The following is a 13,859-nucleotide window of genomic DNA, read 5'->3' as shown; positions in this document are numbered from 1 at the left end:
ATGCATGCCATTGCCGACAGGAGGCCAGCAGTGCCAGCATGAGGACACATTCGGGCCAAGATCGCTTGCTATGTGGGAAGATGCCCTGTCCATCGGGGATTTGCCCGGGTTTAGCTTAAGTAAATATACTTAAAAGGTCAGTATTTTTTCATATTATTCATAAGATTCATTAAATTTTTCCAGAAGATGAGGCAGCAATGTCTTAGAAAATGTTTTATAAATCTCTATGTAGTATGTTACAATTCCAAATGTTTATTGTACATAACAGAGAAATGACAACAACAAAAATGGTTCCTCCATTTAAAGCCTAATATAGAAGGACCTGACAAAATAGCTACAAACTTGATGTGGTTAAAGCAATCCTACGACCAAGGTGAGAAAAACAGAAAACTATTGGTGTGGAGGATAAAAAGATACAAACCATCAGAACCAGCAAGCCATCAGGCCCAGGAGCTTATCCACTGTTTATACTTTGTACCACTTCCATCAATTCTTCAATACTTATGCTGTTTTGTATCTTCTGAAGCTGAAGCATCCAAGCATTCAGAAGGATATACATTTTCATAGTATAATTTCCATTGGATTAGTCAAGGTTTGTCCATTATTTAGCTAAACAGAGTTGAAAGTTCTGATAGTTTGTATCTTTTTATTCTCCACACCAATAGTTTTCTGGTTTTCTCACCTTGGTCATAGGATTGCTTTAACCACATCAAGTTTGTAGCTATTTTGTCACTCGTCAGCTCATTTTATTAGGCTTTTAATGAAGGAAGCATTTTTTTTTATTTTATTTTTTTATAAACATTTGGAATTGTAACATACTACATTGTTGTAATGTGCCCTATCAATCATGTATGCAAAGCAAAACAAGGATATTATCTGGCTGAAGGAAAAACAAAGACAGGCCAATTTTAATAGTGATTTATATGTATTCTTTTCCAAAATACTATAAATTGCAATGCATTTTGGAAAGTATTATAGGCTACTGTAAAAACATGATTCTTTGATGACCAGCTGAGTGTGAACCTGACAATTTCATACACACAGCACATCATATATTTGTGTAAAATAAACTTATAAAGTTGTGAATAAACCAGAAAACTTACATGAAGCAAAGGGATTTTATTACAATATAGAATATAAAATAAATATGCATATTTTCTCATATAACAGTCATTTGTACACTGAAATAATGAAGAAATAACTTGAAAAAACAGAGAGTAAGAATGTGTTGTCTGGATTTTTGCACTTACGCATACAAGGGAGTCAATGTGAGATAGTCTCCTATGTCTAAAAAGGCCATGTTATGTAATTTGCAAGTATTTGATTTACACTGTCAACTATTGTAATTAGTCAGCCTGTAACACCAGGGACAGATGACTGTCTGACAGGACATAATATAATAGTGCCTGTAAAACGGGTGGATAAGATAGATGGATAGATGGAGAGAGAGAGAGAGAGAGAGAGAGAGAGAGAGAGAGAGAGAGAGAGAGAGAGAGAGAGAGAGAGAGAGAGAGAGAGAGAGAGAGAGAGAGAGAGAGAGAGAGAGAGAGAGAGAGAGAGAGAGAGAGAGAGAGAGAGAGAGAGAGAGAGTGAGAGAGAGAGAGAGTGAGTGACCTGTTGGCTAAAAATTCCACATAATCAGATGTTGTTGATTCTATGGGCCTTGTTTTATGGGACTTTATAAAGTTATTAAAATTTCTCTGCATTCACACTGTCAATAAAATGCCCTCCCCTGTCTCTCTCATAATCAGAATGCATGCGTAATGACTGTGTAATGTAACTGGTAATAAAGTGCTACTGCATCTAAATATTTTAGAAGGAAACATCTATAATATATTACAGGTATATTTCAGTGACTGCTCCAATCCAATCTTTCAAAAAATACCTGCAAAGGGAGCAAGAATTCATGGGGAGGCATTGTGAAAAGCAAGCCAACAGGATGAATATGTGGAAAAATTAAATAGTTTAAGCTTTGGAATAAAAATATTAATAAACACATGCAAATGTTCCATCAGAGGACAAATGTCTAAACATAGAGGTCTCTATCATGTAAATACATATATAAGTGTATTTTCTTGCTTATTACTATATCATTAAAGCCATATGTTATAGTGTCTAAAAAATACAACAATAAAAACCAAACGGGAATACTTTACATTGACCACTAAATAATTCCGTAATTACAGTGCAACATATCATAACATGGCAATTATTTTAAATGCTGTACATATAAAACTCATTTTAAAAACATTCATTGAAGCCCGTTTCAGAAAGCATAATCATTAGTAAGAATTATAAATAGGACAATAATATATGGGCATCTCCTTCAAGCTAGTCAGATCATGACTGTAGAGAATCAAGCTGATTTCTGCCTTGTATACCAATCATAAATCCAATCACAAAACAGTTGTATTGAAAATAACACCATGGTTACCAAAAACAGTATTAAAAAGACAGAAAGACATTCTGCAGAAGACAATAAAAATTAATTGAAAAAGAAAGGGGAAAAAATCCATGAGCTGAGATTTTTCAGTATAAAGGTTACAAGGAGAGATAGATAAACACCCTTATATCTAAAACACCATAATATACAAAATGTAAGCAACTTGTAATTAGATGTAGAAGACACTCAACAGGCTGCCGTGAACTACTGGGCTGCTCAAACAGAGACTTGACCGGTAGAAAGTGCAAAGAACTGGCTCACCAGATGCTAGAGCCAAATCTCTAAACCAGTGTGTTCTCAAGTCATGACCCACAAATGGGTCTCTTATGACAGAGTTGTGGAACAGCAGGGGAAAAAACAATGGCAGATACAACTAACCATATCGTAAAATAAGGGCATTTTCCATATTTGATGTCTACTGTAAAATATGCATCCTGAAGCACAACCTGAATGCTTTAACCAATACAACATGCTACATGGATTTTTATTTTTTATTTTTTTAAATAGACAAATCAATATATGTAGGGAAACCTATTCCGATTACTTTAGGTTTTTAAACTTAGTGCCAATAGTCACCCAAAACTGAATCAGACTATGAGTTTGGCCTAAAAACTGTAAGCATGCATGGAAAATATCAGCCAATCAACACTGTTGCATTCTGGACTACACTGTGTGTAAAAGACTGCACTGTTTGTATATATACACACACACACACACACACACACACACACACACACACACACACACACACACACACACACACACACACTGTATATTCCCACAGTGCAGTCTTTTACAGCAGGAAAGAATGAGGACATTTAGTGACAATGCTAATTTGTCATATATTGAGTTACATATGGGTACATTGGGTAAACATCTACCCAAATGACTGTATAACATATGATTACCTTCAGTGATTCAATAGTACAATTGTAGGATATAAAATAAATTGTGAAGTTTTGTGAAAATGTTGGTCATTTCTGTAAGATTTTCTTTTCTTTTTTTTTCTTTTTTTTGCATAGAACCCCCTGCTGAAAAACATCATAAATCAGCCAGTTTAGCCAGGCTGGGAGACTGTCTAACAGCAGCTAATACCAGAAAATCAGATTAGGCTGGTTGAAGCGTGTTTTTATAGCAGGGGCATGTATGAAAGTTTGTTTCCCATGCATAGTGCATGGGCCCTTTCCAGGCATCCCGATTTATCCAGGATAGACCCAAGATAGCTAGCTAGGTGAGCTAGAGAGACGCCCATATGACAAAGAAAAGGTGTTTTGCTGTCACTGTAAATGTCCATTTTCTGTTGCCCACGTTCAACTCATTCTCATTTCGCATTTAGTGTCATTTTTGCATGCATGCAGGGTTTGAGCATTAAATTGGATGGAGAAGATGATCGAATTTGGGTATTTTCCTCATACAAAACTTTGGGGTTGGAAGACTTTGTTGGAGTATTTGTAATTTGTTAATTAATTGTACTTTGTGCCTGTTACATGTTTTATAATGTTTTTACATTGTAGTATATTGATAAATGGTTAAGTTTAGAACTAGGGTTCGGGCTAGGTGTTCAAAATATATACTTAATAGTGTGATGTAACTAAAAATGTTGTGGCTGATAAAACTGAAAATCATATTTCAACATAACATGACAAAATTATGACCCAACATAAATTCTCATGACCTTTATGACAGTCTTATGATGCCAAAGGTTTCCCATTGAAAAAATTAAATGTTATTTACTGTAATTTCACATGTAAATGTCACAGTCTACAGAAACAATATGTTTGTCATTATTTATTTTGCTCAAAATATGGGGAAACTGTAATAAAACAAAGGAAATGTCCAGGAACAAAGCTGAAACATTAAACTGAAGATATGACACCAAATATGATATGCACCAACTATACTGTACAATAGATCATCTTATGATGAAAATCTTTGATGAAATAAAAAACATCATATGAAACGAATGTTATTCCATCATTATTTCAGACAATGGTGGCTGGACATAAAAAATCCACCCTCTGTGTTTCCTAGTTTGAGACTTATAAATATCAGAAAATGTGATGAACACATACAGTCAGAAGAGTGCAGAAAATTAGAAATATGTATACTTTGTATGTCAAATCCTCATAAAGAAAAGTACCCTATGTACACTTCACTTTGATGTATGAAGAAACCCAGAAGAGAGGGTGGAAAATAGTGGTGGGGGGGCATTTGATTTTGATCACTTTCACAAGAAATACAAAGTATATTACAAAAAAAAAAAAAATGCACAAAAATTAAAATGGGACAGAAGAGAGACTCATGAGTATGATGGCAGCAACTGACCATTAGCTACATTCTTCTACGAACAGTTTGATTGAAATCAATTGTCAGTCTCAACAATTTGTGCTGGGTGACTACAATACACTTGGGTAACATTATCCTTCAGGGTCTTTTAAACTGACTCACTTTCAGAAAGCTTAAAACAAGAGATAGTCTAAAGACTCGGTTTCAAGATTTCCTTAGAATCCCGTTTGAGCTCGTATTTTTCCCCATGTTGCCGCTTAATTGTGCAACAGAAATGACTTGCAGCTTGTCTAACACACCACAAAATTTCAGTGTTTCAAAGACAGCTTGGAAGGACCTGTAAGATATACAGCTGAAGCCTCATCTTTGCCTGATGAGACATCCAACTTTTAATGAACTTCTTCTTAATGAAAAAACAAAAAACAAAAAAAAACTCTTCCAGTCCACATACTGAGCTCAAATAACACAAAAGAATAACTGCACTTCAAAAAACAAAAACCAACAATAATCAGATTATAAAAGCATATAAAACACTAAACAAACAGGAGACAAAATAAGTCACAGAAGCAGTTCAACTGCTAGCTGCCCCAGATGAGACACACATGCAAGTCAATCACGTGCAAATTAACGCACACAGATTTAGGGATTTTAGTCCTGACCAAAATCATAAAACATGTTCTTCTGCAAAAAAAGAGAAAAAGTACACCATGTCCTTGTTCTTTGATAGCTGATGTTATTTTTATAGTGTATTAAAAAAAAAAAAAAACTCTCTTACACAACAAAAGAGGATGTGTAGTAATGCAATGGTGCACGGTAGCTGAGAGATGTTCTCCACTCACACAGAGTCATGCTGGGTTTCATTTCTTTCAATAAGTGCTCTTTCTTCTTCAGTCTTTATAATATACACATATTTTACACAAATCCAGTCTCTGCTCTACTGTCTGTACATGCAGGCAGCTCGATTTACTAGGACACAGGAGAAGGAGAAAGATAAACGGGGATTTCAGTTCCTATGTACAATTGCTTATATACCGTAAATGTCTCTATTTGATTAGTTTCAGGTGTGTCATATGGGGGCGTCTCAGAAAGGCTTGAGATGATAAATCAACACTAATGGGTGGTAGAATCAACCCACGAGCCAATTTTCCGTTGCAAGCACACATATCAGTCCCAAAGGGACAGATACACCATCACATACATTTACAGGGGAAAATAATCCCAGGAATTGTATCCTAACACCATGCCGCAACCTCAGATGTAATTTACTTCCTGTCTGATCCAAGTTAATCTGAGATTTTGTCCTAACCAGCACAACCGTGACAGGACGTTGCGATGGGTAGTCCAACACACTTACTGGTCCAAAATCATAACTCTACATCAAACATGAAATATCTCTGTCATGTCATGCAGAAGTTTCACATTCAGTGAGGATGGACATATTACTTTTCACTGGAACACCAGAAGAGGCTGAGATTTGGTAGATGTGACACCCTTGAGAGTCTGCCAGTGGGACACCACCATTAAAAAGCCATTGTAACAAGCCTTGTGTCACTTCTTTCTGTAACTACGACCTGAATAGCATTTGGCTGATCATTCTGAGAGTGTGAAAATGCTAAACAGTCAGCAGATGATGGTATAGTTGGTGTTGGAGCTGGTAAACTTTTTAAATGTATTGAAATACTGTTGAGATATTGAGGCAAATGTTCAATGTTGATTGTTGATTATGGATCTGGTTCTTCAGAGGTGTTTGAGGGGAAGGGATTGCTAAGTTGGGCTTTGATTGGAGTGGCATTTGTTGAGAATTGTAGGATGGCAGGCGGCTTTGATTTGGAAAAAAATTGGGTTTTATGTTTATATTGGGACAAACCCCGACTTTTCTTCGACAACACAGACTTGCCTGGTTTTATGCTCGTGGTTAATGTTTCTTTGAAGTGCTTATGTATGGTTTTGAGTCTCAGTATCGATGAGACTGATGAGAGTGCTGAGATGAGGACGAATATCCCATAGTGCTTTGCGACTGGGTGGAGCCTTGGACATTGCTCTGGTAACCAAGCCGAGAACTGGAGTGCTGTAATGAAAGAAAGTGAGAAAAAAGTGAAATTATTATAAAAAATTAAGCATTCAGCATTATTTAACTGTTGTCTGTAGTTTGAGCTGAAAGCGAACTGTAATCTTATGGGTCTTGTTTATTTATTGCATATTAGGGGTGTAACGATCCCCTAATGTCACGATTCGATACATCTCACTATACTGACCTCACGGTATCATATTATTGCGATACTCCAAGACATATGATAAAAGGTTAACAAAAAATTTACTGCTGATTAAAATGCTAAATTTGGTATTACATTGGGGGTGTAAAAGAAATGGAGATGCCAAGCTGAAAATACAGAATTATTTTAGATGAATATGTTTGCACTCTTTCACTGACTAGATATATTTAAAATAATGTAGGCCACTTTTACTGGTAACATCAGACATTTGGCCTTATCAGGACTCACAAATATCCCCCCATTGCCTTACTATACATTATATTCAACATTATATATAATAGTTTAATGTAGTACTGACACTAAAACTCTGTAAACTTAAATTATACACAATACATACTGTCACTATCCACAATACATATTGATGTATTTTTGTATAGCGATATATTGTGACATGATATATTGTTACACCCCATTGCATATTTTTATGTACACTGTAAAACCTAATTAATGTCCTAATTAAAACAAAATTGCTGACTACATATACAGCAATTTGTTGTATAAAAAAAACTAACAATCTGTACTATTTCTGGAATGACATTAAGGACATCTTCCTCAAGACATTCGTCAAGCATCCACCCTTCTCTCCTTCAAAAACCTCTTTAAAAGTGTGAATATTACACTTCAGCTCTCGGCCTGTAAATTGTACCTTGTTATGGATATGTTATTTGTTTGAATTCCTCTTTATTTGTATCTTTACAAATAAATATCTTTTTGCAATCGACCTCTGTATATTACTTTCTGCCCTTGGTGTGTGTATTGTGCTTCGATGTTTATTTGCTTCTGTTCCTTAACCTATCTTCGTAAAGCAACCTTGGTTGTTGAAAAGAAGCTATTAAATAAATAAAAAATATTATTATTTGGTTCCTGTACTCAGAAAGCCCAAGATGATAAAGTGGCAAATAAAAGCCAGAAAAAAGTCAAACAAAGCGAATTCATAATTTATTACTGCCGCAATGCACTCTGGGAGACAGCAGAGAACTTGTGGCTCAGAATAATTAGAAAAGATCTGTTACGTCCTGTGGTGTAATTTTATTTTATAATTTTGTATGTTATGCGTGCCAAGCCACTAGGTGGCAGTAGTGGTCGTTTCTCTGCCTTCTTCTGTGCAGGTAAAGCCAGGTGAGGGTGCGCACCTCTGCTGATGACTGCTCGGTTGGGATTGGTCTTCAAGGAAAACAAGAGTATAAAGCCTCACTGATCTCCACTGAAGGAAGGCTTGTTTTTCTGTTGGTTGGATTTCTTTGTTGTTTCTGTACATTGCTGCTGCTGTTCAGTTGTGATTTATTTCAAAACTTACCCATTTTATTTCTTTTTGTTGTTAAAAGTGTACGTAATATTGTTATAAATAGTGTTACGTAGATGAAGACACTTTTTGTTGCTGAACCCAACTGATAAACTGCTTAATAAGATGTTTCTCTTGTAAATGTTGTATATAGACCAAACTTGGGAGTTCTAGGGAGTTTTATTTTTGTAATGCTTTTCTCCTGTTTAAAGTAGAGAGGGAGTCAGGGAACCATTTTATTGTTTCTTTCCTTAACCCTCTGGGGTCTAAGGTGTTTTTGGGGTCCTTGAGATGTTCTGACATGCCCTGACATTTTTGCTTTTTTCAGTTGCTTATAAACATATTAATGGCAAAAAAAAAATTACACACTATTTAGCACAAACAGGGCTACCATGAAATGTGAGCAACAAGAATGTACATGTCTGCATTTCTGAGAGAATAATGTTTATGCGTGGTTATTGAAAAAACTAAAAACTAAAGTTTCTGAAATAAGGCCATAAAACACATTCTAAATATGTGCCAATAAGACTTTTGTCTAAAAGATGTCATCGCCTAGTGTTTTTTCTTCAAAATGAAGTAAAATTCACCCTGCCTTATCATTCACATAACACAATACATTGATTTGAATTTTGCAAAGCACTTTCTGTTTGGAAAGGCCATATGCGGAGTGGGCGTCAACGGTCATGCATATATAGTGGTTCATACCTGAGGAGACAATGGGGCCTGCATACTTAATTAGCCATTCATTCAGGTGAGTCACTGAGCCACAAGAATGCAAGAGCAACAGTTGGAAGCATCTCAATTCTTTTTTATTTTTCCTCATATTGTGCTTGCAATTTGGCCTATAATATCCAAGGAAAACATGTCTAGTAATTGTGCAGTTAATTCTCATACTGTATTTTCAGTTTTGGAATATTTATGCTCTCCCCAAATTTGTCAATAATAAAACACAATAAAAGTTATTTAAAGAAAAGGCTTATATTTACCTTTTAATAGTTTGTTTACATCTACCTTGTAAATATATTTTTTTATTAAAAAGGTTACAATTACAACAACAATTCAAGTGTAATCTTTCTTTGTAAAAACTAAAGTATACATTTTATCATACATATTTCAAAGTTAAGGATTTGATTGATTATTTGATAACTTTATTTTTGACAAAACATATTATATTTAACATAAGCAAATATTGGCAAACAAAAGCTTATTTGAGGTGGCAGATATTTTACATTAAAAATGTATAATCTATCCAAAACTAATCAACGAAATGTTGTCTTTCATATGTCTGTAACATAGGTCTTTCATTTTTATTATAAGAAATATAAATGTTAATTTGCAGTTTAAATCCAGGAAATTTGTTAATGAAAAAATTATTAAAAGTAAGATACAATTGATACAAAACGAAATTCGTTTTAAAGAAAGGATTTGTACTTTCTGTTTTGAGGTCTCTGTGAAAGTTTGAAAGTCTTTTAGTGATTTTTTTAGAGCGCTCGCGTCCATAATGGAGAACTGTCACGTAATATTGTTTTTTCCTCATAAATGCGAACACGAAAAATAAAAGACAAAAGACTTTTAAGTAAAACTTACTCCGAAATTGTTTTCTCTGCGGAATTCGCTCTTCAAAATGCTGCCGTTCGTCGTCTGAGTTACAATCTTCCTCTGAGGAAAAGGTGCATTCTTCCTCGCCGTCCAGAATCATCTGAAGGGCGTCTTTATTACCAGAGAAGCGTGTCATACTCAAAACGCGATGAACTATCAGTAAGTCTGATGAAGAAACTTTTTATGGCATTGATCGGGGGGCGGGTGCGCTGCATACTAGATCATCTAACTATTTACATGTGAATCGCGCCGGGGGCGGGGCGGCCGCAGCTGATTATAGAGATAATGAGGCAGAAGGAAAAACGGTACCTCTCCTTGCTTTCAAACGGATTACATGAGTTGAAAACATTTGTTTTTTATATAAATTACTTCATTTAAAAGAGGAGATTTCAAGCTTCATAAAGACATATCTCACGTGCCTGTGTGAGAAGTATTCGCTGAGTTATGATTCATTTTCGGACGCGTTTCAGAATGGACTACACGGACAGAGAGAAGGCAGAACTCGCTTCGTGATTATTTTTCTTTATTTGGCAAAAAGCACAACATTTTGTTTTAATTGTGAGTGTACACAAAAATAATACACACTTAACAGGATAGATTGATGTATAACACAAGCATATAAGATAAAAATTAATATTTTTATTTTATTATTTTTTTGCACTCATACGGAAAAAAACGAGCCTATCGCGCCGGCGCGATAGCCGACCTCAGGGGGTTAAGGTAAGTGTAGATTGGGTCCCTATAATTAGAGGTATTTTGTTTATGTGTTTTTTTATTTATTTTTTGGCTTTTCCCACTCCTGAAGTCTTAAAACGTCCTATACTTGTGTTACACCAATAAACCTTGTTGTAACACATTTCTGTTGTATTTGGTGTGTAACTTTTGGAGCCAAATATTTGTTTTGTTAATATTGTAGTTAGCATTAACTTTAATGTTGCTTCCCCTATCCTAGACTGGGTGGAACATAACAAGGTCACTCAAATGTTTTTGGCAACCGCGTCTTCTTTTTAACTTGATTTTGTGAATCACACTTACATCTCTAAGATGGCTGAGCTAATTTCAACTTGTCAAATTGAGTTACCATAACTCACATTTTCTAGTTTCCTATACAAACACAATACAAAGTTGTATTAAGCTTTAGCAACTCAAAAATGATGAAGAACATTACTGTTGGTTTCCTGTTGTAATAATTCAACTTGTTACAATTTACAGTGTAATAAACATCAGAAGTGTATTTCAGCACAGCATATGCGCATTTCTTTAGTGGTTGATGCACAACGCTACAGTTCATTTGCCATAAGTTGAACTTGGCTCAACTTTGTTGTATCATGATATTTATGATATTTTTGATGAAATCTGAGAGATGGCTCACTCCTTCATAGGCTGCAAGGTAATTTCATTCTGCCGGTTCAGAAAAGTTAGTAAAAACATTGTTAAAATAGTCCAAGTGTCTACAGTGGCTCAACCTTAAGTTTATCAAGTGACGAGAATACTTTTTGTGCGCAAAAACAAAACAAAAATAACGACTTTATTCAACTATTAATTTTCTTCAGTGTGGGCCTCTGACGTGAGTTCACGAGAGCAACATGACGCATGCGCGTGAACTGAGAAGATGACGCTCACGATCATTTGATGGGAAAGAGTGAAAGGTAAGCCATTCATTTTGTGCCATTGGTAATGATTCAGACATCCGGGAAATGCACACTTTAGAACCATTTTAAACACTACATCGAGACCCATCTGTGTCATCTTCCCAGTTCTCGCGCATGCGTTGTGGCGCTCGTCGTGAACTCACGTCAGAGGCCCACACGGAAGAAAGTTAATAGTTGAATAAAGTCGTTATTTTGGGGTTTTTATTGCACACAAAAAGTATTCTCGTCACTTGATAAACTTAAGGTTGAGCCACTGTAGTCACTTGGACTATTTTAACAATGTTTTTACTAACTTTTCTGAACCGGCAGAATGAAATTACCTTGCAGCCTATGAAGGAGTGAGCCAGCTCTCAGATTTCATCAAAAATATCTTAATTTGTGTTCTGAAGATGAACGAAAGTCTTACGGGGTTGGAACAACATGAGGGTGAGTAATTACTGACAGAATTTTCATTTTTTGGGTGAACTAACCCTTTAATGCATTCTCTTGTTGCTGGATTCACTCTCTTAAAGGGGTCATATGATGCTTTTTAATGTTTTCCTTTTCCTTTAGTGTGTAATGTATCTATTTGTGATCTGCAAAGTTACAAAGCTCATAGTCTCCCACAAAGTGATTTATTATATCTATCAGAGAACATTGATCCAAACCTGCCTAAAATGCCTTGATCGAAGTCCAGATATTACTTCCTCGAACATCTACATCACAATGTGAAATATTGGTATAATTCCTACCCAAAGGCATACGTAAAGAATATGAGGCTTTAGTGAATTGTAGAGTTGTCGTAATTTAGTAGGGACACTGTGTTTTGATGCGAAAGCAAAACCGCTTTTGCTTTCAGAGGTTAAGATTTATTTATAAAGTTGTTCCTGAACAGAAGGAGGGACTTTGCAGAAATTAGCTGGGAATAGAGGAGCTCCAATAATGTACAGTATGTGAAAAATAATGTGTTTTAAATAAAGCATGTTAACTCATTCTATTACACCCAATAATCAAAATAATGAACTTTTAAAATATATAACCCCTTTAAGAGAGCAAGAGTTTGTCTGTTGTTCAGCATAGACTACTGTAATGGCGGATTACGAGTGCCAGATGTGTGCGGCTACATGCCTGTCAAACATCATTTCTAAATTCACAATTTTATAATGTTCACACCAGAATGGTATCTGTTTAAAATGATTATACTGTTATTATGACTGGTTGGACGCTAGGCTGTGCTAGGGCACATGTGCAGTGCTTTCAGCAGTGTGTCTGAGAGAGTTGAGTGCCTGTGTGGAAAGATTGAGGAACTGCATTATTTAAGGCTATTCTGTTTGTAAAGATATTTGTGAATGGCCAAATATCATTCAGTTGATCAGCGATATTCTCTCACCGATGACGTCGTTGCCTCTTTCTTTACATTGATTTCAGATCTAACTCCCGTTGCTTGTGTCTCCTGCTATCCTGATTAGTATTAGAGTTGTCCAGGGGTGCAGTTCAGTTTTCTTGGGATCTCTTTTTATCAGTAACTCCATCATCGGATATGAATAATGAAAATATGCTTGACTGTCTTTTTAACATTTTGCCGATATTAACATATTTTTACTAAAATAATTTGTCGGGTATTCGTCAGGACAAACTTTCCGCTGCTCACTGCACGCAAAACAATAAGCAGTAAGCACCAACCAATGAGAGTGATTTTGAGCTTAAGAAAGCTGATTGGTCAAAAATATTTATGTTCAGGGCCAATAGAAAATACCAAATACATCTGCATAAACCTCTGCTCGCTCTGTCTCATACTGTCACCATATAATCCACTTGCTAATGCTGGATTGTTTAAAAACCAATACCGCGGTTCAAAAATCCCAAATATGACATTTTCCGGAAAAGGATCAGGTAGGATCCGGCTGAAATTAAGCACTGATCTGGTTTGAATAATATTTCCATTTGTGGTCTGGCTATTTCCTGTCTCTGATCATAAGCTTGATTTTACATTGATCGGTCCGACAAAATGTACTCTCCCTTTTCCCCAATTAGATGGGGCTGATCATAACTGTATCCAGCTTATCCCACTGTATCGTACAGCCCTAGGGAGGGGAAAAGTTTAACCAGAGAGTTTAAGAACTGGCCTGAAGATTCTCAATCCCACAAGGGTGTTATGAATGTAAAGACTGGGACATTTTTAAAGAGTCCTGTGCTGACATTGATGATCTCTGATGTTGTTAGCTAGCTACTATGCGTCTTGTCTTTGTTGACAACAATGCTCCTGAAAAGTCTGTAAAGGTATATCCAAACATCAACCCATGGATAACTAAATCACTCAAGGTACTGTTAAAAAATGACAGCAT

General features: G+C 35.7%; 1 protein-coding gene across 1 annotated transcript in view; it reads right to left on the bottom strand.

Annotated features, from left to right (window-relative positions):
• Nucleotides 1-3,459: 3,459 nt before the first annotated feature.
• The window catches only part of cdk19 (cyclin dependent kinase 19), a 55,262-nt gene continuing 44,862 nt past the window's right edge, over nt 3,460-13,859 (bottom strand). The window contains exon 13 of the mRNA XM_081378270.1: nt 3,460-6,797. Coding sequence (XP_081234396.1) covers nt 6,684-6,797 — 114 coding nt within the window. The 3' untranslated portion in view covers nt 3,460-6,683. The remainder of the gene's footprint in view (nt 6,798-13,859) is intronic.

The sequence above is a fragment of the Scardinius erythrophthalmus genome (assembly GCF_964197995.2).
Source record: "Scardinius erythrophthalmus genome assembly, chromosome: 11".
NCBI classification, from domain to species: Eukaryota; Metazoa; Chordata; class Actinopteri; order Cypriniformes; family Leuciscidae; genus Scardinius; species Scardinius erythrophthalmus.
Note: the sequence above shows the minus strand (reverse complement) of the source record. Positions and strands in the feature narration are given on the sequence as shown.